The sequence below is a fragment of the Sceloporus undulatus genome, chromosome 2 (assembly GCF_019175285.1).
Source record: "Sceloporus undulatus isolate JIND9_A2432 ecotype Alabama chromosome 2, SceUnd_v1.1, whole genome shotgun sequence".
NCBI classification, from domain to species: domain Eukaryota; kingdom Metazoa; phylum Chordata; class Lepidosauria; order Squamata; family Phrynosomatidae; genus Sceloporus; species Sceloporus undulatus.
Window position 1 is genome coordinate 177,576,840 of NC_056523.1, and position 20,863 is coordinate 177,597,702.

General features: G+C 40.8%; 1 protein-coding gene across 1 annotated transcript in view; it reads right to left on the reverse strand.

The window, feature by feature from the left end:
• ITGB7 (integrin subunit beta 7) overlaps nucleotides 1–13,638 on the reverse strand; it is a 33,631-nt gene extending 19,993 nt beyond the window's left edge. The window contains exons 1-3 of the mRNA XM_042454699.1: nucleotides 13,557–13,638; nucleotides 4,193–4,280; nucleotides 2,295–2,368 (exon numbers count right to left, since the gene is read on the reverse strand). Of these exons, the coding sequence (XP_042310633.1) occupies nucleotides 2,295–2,368; nucleotides 4,193–4,280; nucleotides 13,557–13,565 (171 nt within the window). The 5' untranslated portion in view covers nucleotides 13,566–13,638. The remainder of the gene's footprint in view (nucleotides 1–2,294; nucleotides 2,369–4,192; nucleotides 4,281–13,556) is intronic.
• Between the last annotated feature and the right edge of the window lie 7,225 nt (nucleotides 13,639–20,863).

A 20,863-nucleotide genomic window follows, 5' to 3' on the forward strand; every position in this document is an offset into this window, starting at 1 on the left:
TCTAGAAAATGCTAGGTTGGGATGAGTGGATATTAAAATCTGCCCCTACCCACCCCAGAATTGGGCTGTGAATCGAAAATGTCCTCTCTGTTTAAAAAGAAATGTCAAGCCAGCATGTAAACCTGAGGAAGAAAATCCCTGCTGTCAGTTCCAAGCTCATGCATATTTCAGTTACTCAGAGGTGAAGACACGCTGTCCATGCTCAGAGGTACTTTTCTTATACAGTGGACCCTTGTTATACGCTAAGGTTTGGTTCCAAGATCCCCCGTGGATAACAAAATCCATGGATGCTCAAGTTCCATTAACTATAATGACATAGTAAAATGGTATCCCTTATAAAAAATTGGAAAATCAAGTTTTGATATTTTAAATTTATACTTTTTTTAAACATTTTCAAACTGTGGAAACTTGAATCCATGTATAAGAAATCTGTATATAAGAAGGGCCAACTGTATCGCTTTACATCTGGTTTAAAATGTAGCCAAAATTTTAAGAAGCAGCACTTTTCTTCTCTACACTAGAAGCATCTGCACAGTTGCTTGGCTGACTCACGATGACAAAGGAAAATTTTGACTGTATTATTTTAAACTATCTTGTTTTAAATGCCTTTTCCCCCTTCTCTGTTCACAGGTCTTGTACCTTTTTACAGCTTCATGACAACAAACATTCAACATCAGCAGTTTCTTCTAGGAATGGAATTGCAATGATGGAGGCAAACTTCTAAGACAGGCAAGCCCTGCTAAATGGGTGAAGTTGGGGAATGGCAATCCTTAATCTGAAGGCAAATTTAGGACAGAAACACACGCATGATGTGAGCTCTCCTTTGCTGTATTAGGGCTGATGTGGGTTGAAGAGTTTGCAATAGTTATAGGAAGGATTGGAACCAAAGCAAGAGAGAACCAAGAAAGGAGAATTACTTCCACTTCTTGATGGGGCTGCCAAAAAAAAATTCCATGTAGTGCTCCTGAGGTCTTTTCCTGCTGATGAAGAAATCTCCACCAAACTAGATGAGAGGCCCAAAGACAGTTGTCTGATATAAGGGCTGAGGTAATAAAAAGCACAAGAGCCCAGCTTCAGTAGCCTCAATCTTTCCACACTGCTGGGGATGGGGAGAGGCTGTTTGACTCTTGCTGACTCAGTACATGCCTTCATTCTTATACAGTCTGAGAGAAAGTCTGTGTGAGAAACTGGAGTGAAAGGGCAAGGCAAAGGGTGAATCAGAGGCCAGGCTTGTGTAAGTCCCCACTGACAGCAGCTGCTTCTTTTTCTGCTGCTGCTGCCTTCAAGGAAACTTTTCTCTTTGCCAAAAGGGGACATGGCTGCTTGGCCAGACTAATAGTAGGATCTGGGGTCCAAACACAGCATCCAAGACACTCCCTCTCCAACCCATTAAGGCTACATACAGGGCAGGTCACACTCTACCACAGGCAAGCAGGACGGGCAACACTGAAAGTTGGTGACAACTCTCAGATGGCAGTCAAGCAAGCAAGCCAAGCTGCACAGTACTATATCCCATGGGGGTCAGAAATAGTTTTTCTCTCTTTCAAGAAATCTCTTATCTGCTTGGGAAAGAATACTGTTGAGCATGTACAGAATTGTTGTTGCATGCCTTCAAGTCATTTCTGACTTATGGTCACCCCAAGACAAACCTATCATGGGGTTTTCTTGGCATGATTTGTTCAGAGGTGTTTTGCCATTGCTTTCCCCTGAGGCTGAGAGAGAGTGACTTGTCCAAGGTCACATAATGGGTCTCCATAGCCAAGTTGGGAACCGAACCCTGGTCTCCAGAGTCATATTTCAAAGCTCAAACCACTGCACCACACTGGTTCTCTAGGGATCTCGGTCAGATATTTACACTCTGGGTGTCAGTTTCCAGATCTTAGCAACTTTTTTCTAGTTTTCAGGTGAGGGGGAGGAATCTGAGGGTGACCAGCACTGCCTTGAAAAGTGTGTGTGCATATATGTATATATGGATGCATGTGTGTTTGTATGTTCCTCGTTTGTCAGACTTGGGGTTGTTTTTTTTTAATTTGAATCACATACATTTTGCAGCTGTGGCTGAGACTTAATTTACCATGCTTTATAATATCACAAGGGCCTGCCCCCATGACATCACAAGGTGTCATGCCTAAGTCTCAGGTTTTGGCTCTGAAATCTCAGGACCTAGAATACTCCTGACCTGGAAACCCTAGTGTTAGTCCCAAGTTAAATGCTACCTGAATGCCCCAAGGAAATGTTGGAGAGATGCTGGGGAAGGGGGAGAAGCACAGAGATCCAGGAGTCTGAGGACTTACCAGTTGCTTGCACCAGGCACAGGTGGGATGGGACTGAATACATTCATCGCAGGAGGGATGTGGTAAGCAGAAGTCTGCAAAGGAAGCAGAGGTGAGCATAAACCACGTACTGCCTGAACCGAGAAGAGGGTGACCACATAAGCATTGATCAAAAAAGGAGAGAGAGAAAGAAGATGCTTTACCTCAAAAAATAAAAAAGAAGACAAAAGAGGGACAGATTTGCATATGCCTGTGCTCATATCTAAGTATAGATGAAAATTTAGAAACATCTGCTGTAATTTAAATAAAAATAGAATATATCTCAGTATAATGAAAAAGACTGAGACCAGGTGATCTGTCTGCCTCCTACTTAGTCTGCAGCACCTTTCAATTACTTTGGCAGGGGACAGACTTTCAAATAGAGCCAGTTCTCCGCAACACTGTTTTGCAGCCCTCAAACCTTCCAGACTTGCCATAAACCGCCCAGACCTCTGCCTGCAACCTCTCTCTCTCTCTCTTTGTCTTCACTTCCCTCGTATTCTACCAAACAACTTTATTTCCCAATCATGTATCCTAGAGGAGGCTGACTGTCTGATGCTGAAGTGTCATTGTCTAGTTGCTGTAGGGAAATTTGAGTTACCTAAACTTCAGTTCTATGAGAAAGAGTGTGTAGGATTTTCCTTTCCAGTTCTTATGTCTTTTAATCAATTCTCTAACAAATCATGCTAAATACCTATTTCTGGTGCTTGTTTCATTCCTCTCCCCCTCCCACTTCCTCTTTCTTAAAGCCAACAACATTCAACACCAAAACTATATGTTTCTTATACACTAACACGATTTTGCATGAAAATTCTCCACCACTTATCCCTAATTTCTTTCAGTCATAAAATGTGCATGTCAATGGCAATGCTAGCTGATAGAAATTGTAATCCTACAACATTTAGAAGGTATCAGATTGGTAAATATGAAGTAAGACATTCCATTCACTCAGCACTCAGGAATTATAACAATTTCCCCAGCCACCACCAAGCCCCCCAAAGCCAAAATTAAACAAGACCACCTTTTTGCAAGATTCCCCACTCCTCCCCATTTCCTTGTTTTCTGTTCCCACGAATATGTTTCCTGAAAAGATCTGCCCGTGTTTACACATATGACAAACCACTCACATTTTGTAGACTACCTTTCCATCATCTTCCTCCATCTCCTCTTACATTGATTCTCTCTGTTGGCTCACTAAACCCTTTGAAACCACATAGGTTTTTGGTTCAAACAACACACCAGACTCAGACCAGTGACAAGGCTACCATAGGGTGATATAGTAGTTTGAGTGTAGACTAGAGTTCTGGGAGACCAGAGGTTGAATCCCCACCCAGCCATGGAAACAGTGGAAGACCTTGGGTAAGTCACACTCTCTCTCAGCCTCAGAAGAGCCTTGCCAAGAAAACCACATGATATGATCATATCTTAGGGTGGCCATAAGTCAGAAATGACTGGACAGCTCACAGCAAGAGCAGTCTTGCCTGACTTCGCATTACCCAGGTGTATTCAGCTACAAACCACATCTTCCCCACCTAGCATAATGGTTATTATAGCCTGACATATCTAAAGGAGCCCTGGTGGTGTACTGGTTAAATGCCTGTACTGCAGCCACTCACTCACAAACTACAAGGTTGTGAGTTCAATACCAGCCAGGGGCTCTGAGTCGACTCAGCCTGGCATCCTTCTGTAGGTCACTAAAATAAGTACCCAGCTTGTTGGAGGCAATTGGCTTATACTTTGTAAGCAGTATAGAAATATACTTGCTATTGCTAAAAGGCAACAGGTTGGAGAAGGCTGATATACAGTTTACAACTTGCCCCAAATTCCTCATTTACACACACCCACAAACACACACACACACACACGTATCTTCACTTTACCCATATCTGGTGTCTTCTCTTCACATGCCACTGCTAGGAGCATCAATAAAAACCATAGTTTCACAGTCCAACCCATGGGAAGCATGTTCTAGAAAGCAAAAGAAAAACTGTTACCTGATGCAACTGTAGATAAAGGGAGTGAGAATTTTGTTTTCTGCTTTTTCCCCAAATAAAAGTTTGGTCATTGACCATAGATAGTTCAGTGGTTGAGCATCTGCTTTTCAGGTACAATCCCTGGCATCTGTAAGGAATGACTAAACCTCCTCTGTAATCTGGAGGAAAACCACAACTAGTCAGTTACTGGTTATATGTACCAATAAGCTGAACGAATAAATGCAGATTCCTGTGAAGTCAGTAATCTATTTTCTTGGCCTAGATCTGCGAAAAATCTCTCTTTAATAATACAGTTTGAAACTACTTTAACTGCCATGGCTTAATGCTATGGAATTCTGGGAATTGTAGTTTGTTGTGGCACCAGGGCTCTCTGACATAGAAGGCTAAATGTCTCACAAAACTAGATCTTAGAATTCCATAGCAGTTTTTAATACTAGATTTCCACCTGGATTGTAGCCCATGTTTACAACATTTTCAAACATCATAAATGCCACCATGGTCAATCAGATTACCCTAAAACAGTGAATTTTAAATCCTTAGTATGAGTTAAACTGTGAGTGATCCTACTCTTAACTAACCCAACATAAGTTTCTTCAAACATTCAAACCATCTGAACAATGAATAATGCATGTGCATGTGTGACCCTAATCTGATACTTTGCAAAATGTATTGCTTTTCACGAAACACTGTTTTTTCAGTGGTATTTTAAAACTGTTTTTCTACAGAACAAGCTGTTTCTGAAGAACTGGGCAAAAATATGCCTTTGAAGAAAGAAATGAACTGAGCTACATTCATGACTTACAGTCATTCTGTGCTGTTTTCATTCAGAAACCAGTGATAGGAAATATCATGACAGTTAGTTTTGTTATTTTATTTGGAAAAGAAAAGATAAAGTAGTCCACCCTAAATGTTTCTACCTAAAGTGTTCCTGGGATAGTATCTGATTTCTTTCTCTCTCTTTTTTAATGAACCAAAAATCAAACCTACAATTTTTGATGTGGCTGCTGACCACCACCAAGACATTCATGCTTGGTCCAGACAGAGGCCACTTCTTTATGGTTCCTTCATATGTTTCTTAATGGAGCTCTAACACTGCGAACAGCTTTTTCAGATAATTTCACAATTTTGAAAATTTGTGTCTGATTTAAAATTGAAACTCCAGATGTTACAAGAAACACTGAACACTGCAAGATTACAAAACTCATTGTCTTAGTGCAGTTCCTCCCTTCCTTTGCAAAACGGCATACTCAACATTGGTTTAGTTCTGCTTTTGGCATTGAAAGGGCTCAGAAAAAGAGATCCGCTGTATGCACTTTTTAGAGCAGGTGTACAGAAACATCTAGAAAGTCTCACTTATATCTTGCATTTCAGTTTGGAGTTCAATGAAACATGTGTATCTGCAACCAAGAACTGAGCAGACCCAACACCGCTGAGCTTCAATAAATTTATATATATAGATTGTCAGGCCTCAGGGTACAGCTGCACTTCTTTGCATCTCCAAGCAGGAAAACAAATCACTGGATAAGTAGTTCTGGAGAAGTAAATTTGATTTTTGTACGTAAAGAGATTTTAAAGATTGGTCACAATTTCCACCCATTCCTAGCTGGTGCCAGAGGTCCCTGGACCAGAACAAAAGCATTGTATCTTACCCTTTGATATTTCACAATGAAAACTAAGACAGAAATGGCCAGGCAACATCAGAGTGTGGTCAAGATGGCAAAAGTGCAAACTACTTTTGCACTATGAACTTAGTTTGCAGTAATTGAAGTAAACTGAAAGCAAGGGGAGAAAGGAAGAGGAGACAAGAGAAACTGGGACATTTTAGAATTAGCTGAAAAAGTGGGATGACAGGGCATTAGTTGGGACCCTCCCTGCCAAATTAGGAAAGTTGGAAGATATGTTATATGTCTTTCTGCAGTTCTGGTTCACTAAAGAGCCGGGGGAAAGAAAAGCACAGAGAGAGAACAGATCTCTCTTGGGCCCACTGTGCCATTTGGAGATAGGTAAAGGATAACAGAAACATTTTGTTGTACAAGCCTTGGCAGCAGCAGTCACATGGATCCAGAAAAAAGAACTCCCAATGGACTGTTACTCAGCCCCAAAGCAGCACAAGGCCTGAGAAGCTCCCCCATGTCATGTGTTTTGTATTTAAGGTTGTGGGAACTTGCAAAAATGCTAGCAATTGCTGCAGCTACTGGATGCAGTTTGTTACCTGCTCATCATCCACCCAGGGATGCTTTATTCCTGTGTGCCCCCACCAGGTTCAGAACTGCCATTTTACCTTGTTAGCTGGGATTTATCCAAATTCTGGACCAGTTGCCCCATATACTTTTCTAGACTCACTTGGCCTGCAAAACGTTCTACCTTATCTCCCAACACCTGCCTGCCTCACCTCTGTGCCACCACAAAGCCCCTTACAGGTCCTATCCCTGCAATGTCTCAGGGACTTGTCTCTTTGGCCCTTAAAAATCAGGGAATGTAATACTGAGGATCTGGCAACAATCTTATGTATGTATCCTTAGGCCCTATTCACATGGTGGAAATAATCCAGAATGAATCTGGATTGACTCTCTGTTGTCCACATGCATCCTGAATGCATCTGATTAAGGGTTTTTTTTTGGGGGGCTGCCAAAAAAATCCACTTAACTCAGTATAATCAATATCGGAAGGAGGGTTCTAAGGTTTTTTACAAGATCCTTATCATCGGTAGTGTGAATAACCAACCTGAACATGTTTCGAATACATTCACATCATCAACAGTCCTGTATTTGAGAAAGTGCCACCCCTTTCCCGGCTGAACAGCCGCCACTGAAACCAGAAGGGGAGAAAAGTGGGAAAGAGAGAGGAAAGGGGAGGAGACCCCCTGGTGAGAGGAGGAGTCTCTGCTCGATTGAGGGGTGCTGGTGGGTGCGGAACAAGAGAAGGGTGTCAGCACATGTGAGCAACTGAACTTGCAGAGACACGGAAAGATGTGGTTTGTGGAGAGATGTGGTTCCATGGATGCACAAGTAAGATTATTCATGAGGAATGCATGAGTGACATTATTTGCATAATTCCATTAAAAAAAACATGTCTGAATGGCCCTTTAGACTATGGTGCTAGAAGCTGTAGGATTCTCCTGCATTCAAGGAGCCTTGCTTGAGAGGTTTCTCAAATGATGGTTCTAGGATGCTTGGTAGGGGGGTCGATTCCAACCCAAGTATCCCTGAACCAGCACATATTCTACACAATTAAAAACAAAGCCAGTCCACAACCCACCATTCCAGCAACCTTTGGAGCGGAGACAGGCACAGGCACTGTTGTAAAGGTTTAAGAAGTGAAGTGCGAGATTTGCTATTGCTCCTCCACTGTCACACAGAACCCTTTAGCTCTGCAAAGGCATGTTTTCTCTGTAGCAACAGTCCTTTTAAGCAGAATTAAAACAAGGATTCCACACACTGCTTGATACCTAGTGCTACAGGTCACAGTGTATTATCCAGAAAAGAATATCCCTGTGACAGCTAATATTTATGTTTTAATTTTACTCAAAAGTAAAAACTAACCAGCATTTAACAGCTTCCTGTTTTCAGATACTATTTGTTTTATTGCTTCCTGGGGAATTGGTAAGAAATAAAGCTACTTAATTGCCCTACTGCCATTCTGTTTCTCAGAACTGGGGAGTAATTAAATATTGAGTTCCTCTCTTTTTTTCTTTCCATTTTTTTTAGTGAAGTAGCTCTATATTACAGTACTATAATAATGAAAACAAAAAATTAGTAATGAAATAATCAGTGAATAAAGTTCTCATTCTCCATATGTGAGAAAAGAAGGACATTGGGACAATCCGATGCATCTTTACACAGCTATGTATCATACTGTATACCTCAGACCTTGTTTCCAGCTAACAGAAATTACTTAAGGGGCTTTTTCTGCTCTCATGAAGATAACTATGACTGGATGTTCGGGATAAATTGTTTGTTTTGCATTCTCTGATGAGAAAAGGGTGAATAAAAAGAAAGATATTTCAGAGAAGAGTTAAGGAGACAACCATGTGTCAAGGAAGTCTGGGCTGCTTTGGCAATGGTAAAAACAATGAGTATTGGGACATCTTTAAACTAATACATTTTCTTATGGCATAAGCTTTCCTTGACTACAGTCCACTTCACTGCAAGCATCAGTTTTATCATGTACATGTGTTGAAATGGTGTCATGCCCAGCCTGGAGGACGGCTTGGAGGACTCAGAGGATGAGCTAGAGCCCCTGGGACCTGAACCTGTAATGGAGGAGCCAGAGCCCCTGGCGCTTGAACCTGTAATGGAGGAGCCAGAGGCTGGCCCTAGTTCTGCTGGAGCAGAGTCTATGGCCCCTCCAGAAGATCAGCAGTCAAGTTTGCCTGGTGCCGAGGCTGTGGACATGGAGGAGGATCTGGGCAGTGTGCCTACCTTCAAGGAGCGTCAAGCAGAAAGAGAGGGCCTTCGAAGATCTCGGAGGCTTTATCAGAAGCGTGTTGGTAATCAGACACAGCTGAAGGCCGGCTCCTTGCCTTCTTAAGCACCTGGAGCATGTGTGGTTCTTTGCCAGTGGATATCTGACTCTTTTAGAGGAAAGACTCTGTCTCTGGCTCCTTTGCCGTCTTGACTACCCGGAAACCTTGACCTTGGACTGCCTTATCGACCTGCCTATCTGTTACCCTGAACCTTGGACCGTCTGACAATTCTCTTGGTAATCCCTTTTGGTAGAACTACTGTGAATCTCCAGGACTGTGTAGCTTACACTGACTTTGCTGTGCTGGGAGGGGGTTTGTTTGTTTGAGAACTAGCTGCCTTATCAGCCCTTTGGCTGCTTTCCCAGACAAATGGGCTATACTCCACAAAACCCTTACATCATAATAAAATGAGTTAGACTTTAAGGTTTTGCTTGCAATAGACTAACCTGGCTATGTTCCTTGAATTAAAGAAAATATGTGTGTGCAATAGAGAAAAAAGGAGAGAAAATGTGCAATTGTCTAAATGGCATAAATAAAATTCCTTTATTGCTCATGACACTTATCTTTTCCTTACACAGGCTGTGTCACACAATAGTAGGACAGTGAAATTACCCCGTTATAAAGTAAAAGGAACACACCTAAGATGACTTCATCTAAACAAATAAAACAGTTAATCTATTCATTTCCGTTATGTTGGCTTCCTTACATTGCCTTTCTTTGTCTGAGGTTCACACGTGGTTACACTATCTATATTGTACTATTAGTTCACACCTGCTGTAGCATCAGAAGCAACAACAACAAAAGGACTGTGTGTAGCTTCCACACAAGGAAGGCTTGAGATGCAACAGTTTGTTCACACAAATAAAACAGTACATAGTTGTCTGCGGTATGCATATTAATCTCAGTTGTTAAGTGTCTTCTTTAATGGCGCCGCAGAATTTATGTGCTCAAAATGTTTTTGACCAGATACAACAGCAGGACAAAAATAAAGGAGTGTACATACTATAAACCGAATTGTGGTATTTATGTTGTTATTAGATTCTTTTTAATAGAACCTCATGACCAACATCTAGAGAAAGGTGCAAAATAAAAACAACCATAGTGATTTTTTTAAAAAAAGGTATCCAGGTATTTGCTTTATGTACCAGAATTTAATGGAACTCATAGTTTTTTCACACACAAATTATTTGAAGGGGGGGATGTTTTTGTTGCCTCTGTTAGACAAAGGAGTCAGAAATCTTTGCTTATCTGTTGTATAGCGTTCAGATATCTACCCAAGATCCAGCTCTGTCATCCGTACTGTCAAGCAGCTCCCTTCAAAATGATTGTCCTTGTGAATGCCTTGGCACAGTTAAATCTTAGTATGTGGCCATTGATGTCTGTTATCTAAAAAGAAAAGTCTGCCTATTTGAATAAGTCTTTAAGAAAGTTCTTTTGTTATGGGAGCCCACATGGATGGAAAGACCTGAAAGAGTCAGGATACCATGCAAAGAAAGTTGGATGTTTTTAAAAATTTGAAATCTGGTAGATGAGCAGCTGAAAAGGGGGGAAAGGGTAAAATAGACACATGCATCAGAGACAGGGCACTGGAACTGAAATGTATAACCCCCTTGGCTTGTGAACATCCACAGTGACTGGTCTGTCAGGAGTGGCTTGGGACTTCCTGTCTTCCATGGCAGTCACGGGTCTTTCCCAAGTGTTACCTGTCTTCATTCATGTTGAAGGGCACACACTGGGCTTTGTTTTCTGTGCTGGATGGGATGATAAGGACTTGGGTATAGATGGACTGCTTACAGAAACAATTTACTACTTAGTTGGATTTAGACTTCTAGGCACTTTTGGGGGGGGGTTGATTAAGACGGTCCACCCAGATGTGTTGATAGATCTATAAGGTTTGCATATTGCTCTTGGGGATTTTCGTGTCATCTCAGCAGGTGATTCTGCTGAAAACTTTGTTGACCTCTGGAAGGGGCAAGGAAGTTGACACAATCATTCCCAAGCACCCCATCTTGCGGAGTGGAAATGAACCAGCCAAAGTTCATTTTCCAAGGAGTTGGTGGTGATGAAACAATTGAGATGAAGACGAGAGTGATATTGGTGGAAAACTCACTGCAAATCCAATTAAATATGGATTAGAAGCTGTCTGAAGGTTTATGATGTGGCAACCTGGGCAGCAATTAAATTATTCCTTTCTACCATGACTGGGGCTGCAAAGAGCTGTCCAGCAGAGCTGATTTGAGTGATTATAAATCTATTGCTTTGGGCCAGGAGAAGAGAACATTGAGCACTTGATAACCTACTGTGAAAAATTTGCATAGCACTTTGCAAATAAAATTATTGAGAGCCAGAGGATGGCTCAGAAAAAAAAAATGACTTGAGTGTTAGAATCAAAACCATTCCAGGAGATATAACTCTGGCTCCTGCTTGTACCTATCTTAATTTGTAAACAGCTTTAAGTCCATTAGGGAGCAGTAGGATATGAATACTGTTGTCAGATTATTGTTAGCCTGGAGAAAAAAGTGATTCCAATTGTGTTGGCACAAGTCTGATGGGGTAGAAAAATAGGTAGATAACTGAGTCACTGAACTAGAGAAAAATCATAAAAATCCATTCCCACTGTATAGTAGATTAAAAAAATGATGTAGAACAACAAATCACTAAGCATAGCTGGCACTTCCTTCCGATGTGCAAGTGGGACTCTTTTTTGGCTACATAAGGACAAATTCTTGGAGAATATAGATGGCTGTTTATCAATGTGCTGTTCACATAGACATATTTTCAAGAATGAATCCAAAATCAATTTGCCTCTAGAGAAAGAAGCCACAGTAAACTGTATGCATAACAGTATGCCTGACTGCAGCCTGGCACAGTATGTGTTGATGCGATGTGAAAAATCATAGTTTCTCATTTCGATTGTTAGAAATTGATCTCTGTATGCCAGTTGTCTTGTTTTTAGTCAGGTCTTGTTTTGCATGAAATATTTGTATTCTCTAACTGTAATCAAGTGGTAGAATACAGATGTCACATGTGGGGCTTGTGGGGCTGCACCTCGATGTTAATGGTATGGTGTGGTATGGTATGGGAGCGGATATGTTTTGTTTAGGATCATCATAGGTTGGAAATCACTTGAAGGTACACAACATCAGCAAAATAATAACATTAAAATTACAACTGCAGAAAATAGAAAAAACTGTCTATCTTCACAAGCCATATTTGTAAAATGAGATGATAATACAAGGAAGTTGAGGGAAAGGCAAACACAGTGTTCACCAAGAAGCAGCAAAAAAAAGAGGATGAGCTTAAGCCGCAAGCAAACTGGATGGCATGAAAAATGTAGATTTCCTAACGTGGAAGCAGTGGAACAAACTGTATCAAATATAGTATAAGGACTGGTGAGATGCTGTAGAAAGAGAATTGGATTTCAGACTTAGATGTTTTGAATCAAGCTTCTTTGAAACTGACTTTTTAAATACCTTGATTCATTGATTTATTGCACTCTTAAACTTTTCATTTACTAAGTTCAAGTCCAGTTTGTCCAAATTTAGCCTCAGTTCATCACCTGCAAAATGCAGATTATTTAGACCTGCCTTACAGAGAAACTGGGAAGGCAAAATAAAGGACTGCAGTACAGTAGTCTGCATATTGTTAATATGTTAGCACCTCCATTCCCAAGGTATGTGGAGATATTTAATTCAACACCCATAATGGGCAATTTTTGTAAAGTTAATTCTGAATTATTAAGGGCATGAGCTATATGCACTTTGATGCATCCAAGATTAACAGATTTCTTCTGCATTCTTGACTCCATCACTCACAGCAGATTTAGAGAATTTAAGAAACTTAAACTTCATTTTGTAACACAAAAATAATGATCATCTGCCTACAGCTTCCCATCCGCAGTTAGAAAATTTACTTTCTTTGAATCCCTGGGGCAGAATGGAATTATACAGGCTTTACAGATGAAAGATGCATCTTTCTATCAGCTACAAATAGACCCGTCTCTAATACATGTGTCTAATTCTTTTAAATATGCACACCACATTTATATTAACATTGAATGAACATAATGGTAATGTTTAAATTGTGTCTGAAAACATTACAAGTTTTCAGTCTCAAAAAAGAAAGAAATCAGACATAAAAGAAAGGGAGTGAGAAAGTGGGGCTAGATGTTTGAAAGAGGAGCGAGTATTTCAGCTGTTCCTTAAAGATAATAAACCTACATCTGTCCCTACAACTTTATTAGGGATGCATCCATGCTGCAGAAATAATCCAGTTTGACACCGCTTTAACTGCCATGGCTCAATACTATGGAATGCTGGGAACTGTAGTTTCTTGCAGCACCAGAGCCTCCTGACAGAGAAGATGTCCATCATCTGCAGCTCCATGTGCACAGTTAGGCGGACAACACTTCTGCTGTGAAGGGCTGCATCTCTGGATTTCATCACAAGACATTGTTTAAGAATAGAACAGGCTTGATGAGCCTTTTCTGACTTTTCTTTTTCTGTTCATTTAGAAATCCTAGCCTTTTCTCCTTCTATGCACAGCTCAGGAGAAAGCATTCCTGATCCACACCAGTCAACAGCATGGCCACACAGAAAAGAGGACAAGCTTCGCATGTTATGCCTTCTGCACCTCCAAGAGTTGTGGGGAAGAATTTCAACAGGTGTAACTGGCCATGCAAGTCCCTCTTTCGCACATCATTAAAGGTAATTGACCTCTATCCTGTCTTTCATGTGGCCATCTTCCCAAAAAATACACTTGGACAGATCTGGTAGGGCAGCTTACCGTTGTCATGTATCTGTGCAGGATTCCTCCTGATCACTGTGACATTGAGACCGGAGCAGGCTGAAAGAGAGAAGAACAGCTTCTAGTATCCCAAGCCTTCTTGGTGGGTGTTTCCAGTTCAAAGGAGCAAAGAGAAGGCTGGCCAGGCACTTCCTGTTACGCTCAGCACTGCTCCTGGGCGACAATTTGCATGCATCTTTTCTTTCTTCTCATGGCTGAGAGGAAGCCCAAATGTCACGCAATGGAAGCACTGTAGGTGGGAAGGCAAGAGGGCAAGTCAAAGAGAAAAAAATAAGGAAACTAGGAGATAACAGATGATGAAGCCTTTTCTGGCAGAAGGCTACAAATATGATCACTTGCAAACACAGGACTGTTCTACCATCTGACAAAACTCAGGCGACAAACACTGGGGGACAACATAATAGACCACTAGTTCTTGTTGTATGCCTTCAAGTTGTTTCCAAATTATGGAAACAACCAAGGGCAACCTATCATGGAGTTTTCTTGGTAAATTTCTTCAGAGGGGGTTTGCCATTGCCATCCTGTGAGACTGAGAGAGTGTGATTTGCCCAAGGTCATCCAGTGGCTATACATGGCTGAATAAGAATTTGAATAAGAAGGAGTCCTATGCTCAAACCACTACACCATGCTGGCTCTTCGCTTCACTTAAAGTCACCTAAGCTGTGTGCGGTGTGTTGAAACATGCTGTTCCACATCCAGTGTTACAGTGAGATTTATCTGCCCATCCACTTGGATGCAACAGATGAATTGGATCCAGTGAAATGGAATGGCAGCTGCCATATCCTTTCCTTCTGCCAGCAAAATACAACAGATATGGGAAGATATTTGTCACAGCCCTGTGGTGGTGCTATGTATGTGATCAAATGTAGCTACTGTCAAATGGCTCTGAAAGTAGCTAATTCAAAGGCTGCGAGTGCTTGTTGAATGTATCTATTATAGAAATCCAGTAGGTGACACTTTACTTTCAGTGCCTCTCCATGCTAAGGAAAGTTCCACACCTTGTATTAATGTCAGTGTTACAGGTAAACAAAATTGCAATCTGAAATTGTAATTTGTAATGAAAGAGTGAGGGGACTGAAAAACAGTGGGGAAAAGAATGGAGAGATTATTGCTTTTGAACCCAAGTTCAGTCTCAGTGTTTTCTTTATCTTTTAACTTCTCTTTTTAGCCAAAACTTGCTCCTAGAGCAGCCTGCAAAGATCAGTGATAATAAGACAATTCCTGCCACTGCATAAAAGAAAATGGCATGGGAAGGGAAGAGTAACTGGGGATGCTAGGTTAGGTGGATCCATGTTCTTTTACAGATACATTGTTAAATGTATACACTCAACTGGAAAACACTCTTAGGATGATCTATAAAAACACATCCAAAACAAATGTGTCATTATTGGACCATAAAACATTAGGACTTAAATAGCAAGAGTATACTACTCTCTTGGCTTATATGGGGCCACTTGGTGTATTAATATTGCAAAAACAATTAACATTTTGTAAACATTTCCTAGTAGGTAACAAAAACCACAGCAACACTACATGTCACAAACTGAATACAACACATATCCATTTTCTGCAAAGTGCCATGTTCTCAAAAAGGCACCAATGCTTGTAAAAAGTAGCAGTCCAAGACAAGAAAAGGCCCAAGTGGGTTCCTGTAAGTTAAAACATTACAGACCTAAATAAAAATACAGGATGGCTGCATCAACACTGCAGAAATAATCCAAGTTGGCACCGCTTTAATTGCCATGGCTCAATGCTATGGAATCCTGGGATTTGTAGTTTGTTGTGATGCCAGAACTCTCTGACACAGAAGGTTAAATGTCTCACAAAACTTCATAGTGTTGAGGTATGGCAGCTAAATTGGTGTCAAACTGGATTATTCCTGCAGTGGGGTTGCAGCCGATTCATATGATCACTACAAGGAATTTACAGTTGAAGAATCCAGAACTAATGGATGGTGATAAAAAAAGTTAAAACTGAATTAATCAAGTTTATCATGCTGAAACCAATTTAAATTTTCGATAAGTATAGAATCATTTAAAAATAATTTAAATAGAAATACAGTATCCCTGCCCTGATTTAGTCATCAAGGACGCCCGTTTAAATCAAATGGTCTTTACCTGTGGACAAAAGGAGAGCAGAGAGGAGCCAGACTAGCCTCCTGAGGAAGGGAATCCCACAGCCTGGGAACAACCACCAAGAGGGTCCTTTTGGTTAATTATTACCTGATTTAAGGTGATGTTTCTAATTCTTGCCCAATGAACACAATGTTTTCTTTGCTTCCCATCTCTTTCTGAATTAAAACTTAAAAGTACACCTTCCCTAAGGTGCCCCTGCTCTCCTGGCTGAACCCATAACCGAATCGGGTGCAGGAGGTAGCAGAAATGAATATATCCTATTTTTTAAAAGATCACAGCCTAAACACCTGCCAAAATTGAGACCTGGCATCAAAAAGTATTTAATCAGAAAGCCAGATAGAATTCTTTAGGAAGGCCATTCCAGGGAGATTTGAAGATATTCTTTTAGGGTTATCCAGTCAAAGTCTGATTTGAAGATGGAAGATACATTAAAAGAGAAAAGAGAGAGTGGTCCTCCTTTCCCATTCTTCACCATGATCTTGCAATATAGTGGATTTCTATTTAGATTGTAGTATAGATGTTTTTAGAGAGTCAGCATGGCCTAGTGGTTTAAAAGTGTTGGACTCTGGAGACCAGGGTTCGAATACCCACTCAGCCATTTAAACCCACTGTTTGACCTTGGGCAAGTCATACTCTCTCAGCCTCAGGGAAGACAATGGCAAATCTCCTCCGAACAAATCTTGCCAAGAGAACCCCCTGATAGGCTCACTTTAGGGTTGTCATGAATCAGAAATGACTTGAAGGCACACAACATCAAATAGGTGTTCAAATTTTCTTATATACGGTAGATATAAAATAGCTGGTGCAAATTGTAAACAAATCTCTAGCTGCATCTAACCTGCAGAAATACTCCGGTTTGATACCACTTTAACTGCCATGGGTCAATGCTATAGAATTCTGGGAAGTATAGTTTGTTGCGGCATCAGAGCGGAGCTGCAACAAACTACGCTTCCCAGAATTCCATTGAGTCATGGCAATTAAAGTGCTGTCAAACCAGATGATTGCAGTGCAGCCTGTGTCTTTTTTTTTCATTATGCTTTTCTGTTTTCCCTGGTGATGCACAAGTGATCCCCCTTTACTAGTTTGTGGTGAACAAAATTCATCAGGCCATGAAGCTGGGTCTAAGCATAATGGAAAGACAAGTTGCTTCCTCTCCCTTTGGGGGCCTCAAAAATGGCATTTGGTCTCTGGAGGGAGGGAGATCTCAGCAGGAGCTGTAGGGTGGGATGGAGGGGTGTAACTTTGCCACAGCCACTATCTCTCCATCCCAGTTGTTTGTGGGTAGGAATTAATGATAACATCAACTGCACATCTGGAAAAAGTGACTGAGTGAAAACATCTGACATAAAAAGTGGCAGCAGGTGATTTTGCAAATCCAATTGAGAAAACAAGCCACCACTTTATCTAATTGTGTCTTTGTGATACAAGCAGGGTAACCAAGTGTCCTAACAGCAAAGGAGGACAAAGCACCACAAAATGTAGGATATTCAAGAAAAATAGAGGACATCACCAAAAAAAAAAAAAGAAGCTAAGAACACTTAATATAAATGTGAATTCATGCTTCTTAGTAATGCTCAGAATGTAGTATATTTTGACATTCTTCCTGGACAATAGGTTGAAATGTAGGACATGTCCTGGAAAAGGAGGACCTCTGGTCACCCTGGATACAAGCAAAAAACATTATGGCTATATCCACATTGCAGAAATAATCCAGGTTAACACGACTTTAACTGCCATGGCTCAATGTGACGGTATTCTGGGATTTGTAGTTTGTTGTGGCACTAGAGCTCACTCTGATAGAAGAGGCTAAATGTCTCACAAAACTACAATTTCCAGACTTCCATTGCATTGAACAATGGCAGTTAAAGCAGTGCCAACCTGGGTTATTTCTGTAGTGCAGATGCAGCCCATAATATACTAATAATTCAAAAGAATCAGACCTGTAGCTGAGGTCAGGTCCATAGCCACCCAAATTCGAAGAACTGTGATGCCCCAGCCAAGTGCCTTGGTTTGTTTTTAGAAATACACATTTTCCATTTGCCAAGACAGCTTGGCTTTTGAAGAGGAGTTTGTGTATCCAAAATCCCCCTGACCCTAAATACCCTCAAGGCACCAGATACTGTCTGATCTTAGAAGCTAAACAGGATTAGTCCTAGTTAGTACTTGGATGGGAGACCACCAACAAATACCCAGTGCTATTATAGGCTATATTTCAGAGGATGGAACTGGGAAAATCACCTTTGAATATTCCTTGCCTAAGAAAACCCTGCGAAATTTATGAAGTCACTGTAAGTCGACAGATGACTTGAAGGCACAAACACACAACATTATTGTCTCAAGATCATTGTTTCATTTATTGGTTAGGGTGGGGAAAATCCCAACCCAACACCAATGGCAGGACATTTTTGAAAGAATAAACCAGAGTTTAATACTGCTATTTTTGGGGCTATATCCTATAAATCACAGCATTTTCTAGCCAGCATGGGCAGAGACCATGCTGGTGGGTAGATTTTGGGATGTGTAATCCAGAAACCTAACCTCTCCATGATGAGAGAATTCTTTCTCTTCAAGTTTCACTTTAATAGCTGCATCTACACTGCAGAAATGATGGTTTGACACCCTTTAACTGCCATGGTTCAATGCTATGGATTTCTTGGCTTTGTAGTCTTGTGAGATATTTAGTCTTCTCTTTCAGAGCATTCTGGTATTCCAACAAACTACAAATCCCAACATTCCATAGAATGCAGACGGGACAATTAAAGCGGTGTCAAACTGCAATAATTCTGCAGTGCAGATGCAGCCAACAACCTATAAAAATCTGTAAAGCCTGACAAGTCTCTTCAAAAGTAAGTCCTAGTAAGCATTCTTTCACACTATGAATTAACCTGGTGTGGAAACTGAGTTATTTCCTATACTTGCACCGAGTCCACTCAGTGCAGTTTGGGGGGGGGGGTCTGCCTGAAAATCAATTTACCCCAGTATATTCGATACCGAGTTTTTTCTGCATCTTTTGAAAAGATGAGAATGTTGTGCTCTCCATTCGATTTGGGGCATTCTGAACTGAATCTTCGAAACAGGAGCGGCGGTTTTATGTGCAGAGGTGAGAAACATACACATCCCACTTAGTCTTGCCAGTGAAGACACCAGCTCCATAAATGTGGTCAGTATTTTCACCACTGCCTCCATTTCCTTCAGCTTAGCATTGCAAGGCTTATTTACACATTTATACACTTTTTGTGTTTGGATTTGAACTGCTCATAACAAAGGAAGCAGAGTCACATCAGCAACAATGAAAGCAGAATAACAAAGATGCATATCACTTGATCAACATTTTTTAAATACCTCAAAAATGCGTTTGTAATGGAAGCTCCATTTTAAATTGATATGACGGCAGCATGAACGGCAATAAGTTTAAAATGCCACAGAGAGACTAGATTGTGTTAAACATAGTGGCAACTTCAATTCGGTATTGCATCACTGCAGAGACTGGTATTTCCTCGGTACAAAAACGTATCAAAGTGATTATTTCTGCCGTGCGGATGCAGCCTGAGTTCAAGAGTGAGGAGATTACTGCCACAGAGTAGGGGAGTGTTGCCTTCGTGACTTCTCAGCCTTCTTCAAATACCTTTCTGTGAATAAATAACTGAAAAAGTCCAGATCTGACTAGGCAGCCCACAGTTAAAATTAATGTATTCAAGGCAGACCCTTGTCACGAACATTTCACAGTGTATTTTTTTTATTTTTAACCTCAGAAACTTTGGTCTCATGGGATGAAACCAAAAGAACTGGCTCATCTATATTATAAAGAAGGTGGAGTGCTTGCCCCCTCACATTTACTCAAAGCTGACTGTAATCTATTTACCGCAATGATTTTTTCTCTCTCATACTTATGGTTTTTGTATATGTATTTTTAATTGCCTCTTTTCACTTACATAACTGCAAGTGTTATGGCAGTGTACAAAAAGGCGAGAGAAGGTTGGGAAGGTAGCAAACTATTGAGATGTTTCCAAATTGCTTCAAAACTGCTCCCCTTTAAGCATCTTACTACCATTTTCATGGTGATTTGTTGTTGTTGTTGTTCATATGATGACCCTAGTTCTTTGCTGAGATGATTGCTGCTAGAACTGGTTCATTGATCTTGATCAATACAGCTGAGCCAGCATGGTGTGCTAGTTTCAGTGTTGGACGAAGGTTTGAACTCCAGCTCAACCATGGAAACCCACTGACTGACCTTAGGCAAGTCACACTCTCTCAGACTCAGAGGAAGGCAATGGCAAACTCCCTCTGAAGAACTCTTGCCAAGAAAACCCCAAGATAAGTTCACCTTAGGATCGCCATAAGTTGGAAACTATTTGAAAGCACACAACAACAACAACAACAACAACAACAACAACAAAGCAAAACGTTTGGAAACAACTTTTGGAACATTTTAAAACAGACAACAAAAATCCTGTAATTAGTAAAGAGCTTACAGAAATTGAAAAAAAAAGTACTCTGGGAAACGTTTGCCAGTCTAGTCCTGGCTGGTTGGAGCAAACATTTCCTAGAGGACCTGAGTGTAAAGGATGGATTGTACTTAGAATTCTCTGGGAGACGAGGGTTTAAATTCTCACAAAGGAGGACAAGGCCTCACAAAATGTAGGGCATGCAAGAAAAATGTAGGCCACTGCCAAGTATAAGTTCATGCTTCTTAGTCATGCTCAAAAGAGAGGATTTTTTGAATTCCTCCTGGACAGAAGGTTGAAATGTATGACATGTCCTGAAAAAGATGACATTTGGTCACCCTGCCCAGAGAGCAGGGCAATACTTAAAGGAGATTATCTCTCGGGGTTAAGAAATAGGAGAAAACCAGAATGCTCCCGTCATAATTACACAAAATTTTCACATGGTGTCACGCTCATCCAGTACTTCTCCCATCAATAACTTGAAATGCTCCTGTAATTTCTTATTAACAGAGAAACCCCATGAATGATTTGCCGATAGTGCTTTAGTCATGCTATCGCAAAGGTTAGGAAGCTAGTAATGTTCAATTCACATTATCACGGAACAATCAAGGACCTTTCCCCAGGCTGTATTTTGGTACAGGGAATTTGTTCTCATTGCTAGGATTGTTTTTGGAGGGGATTCCTGTCTTATTTCAAGATGTAGAGC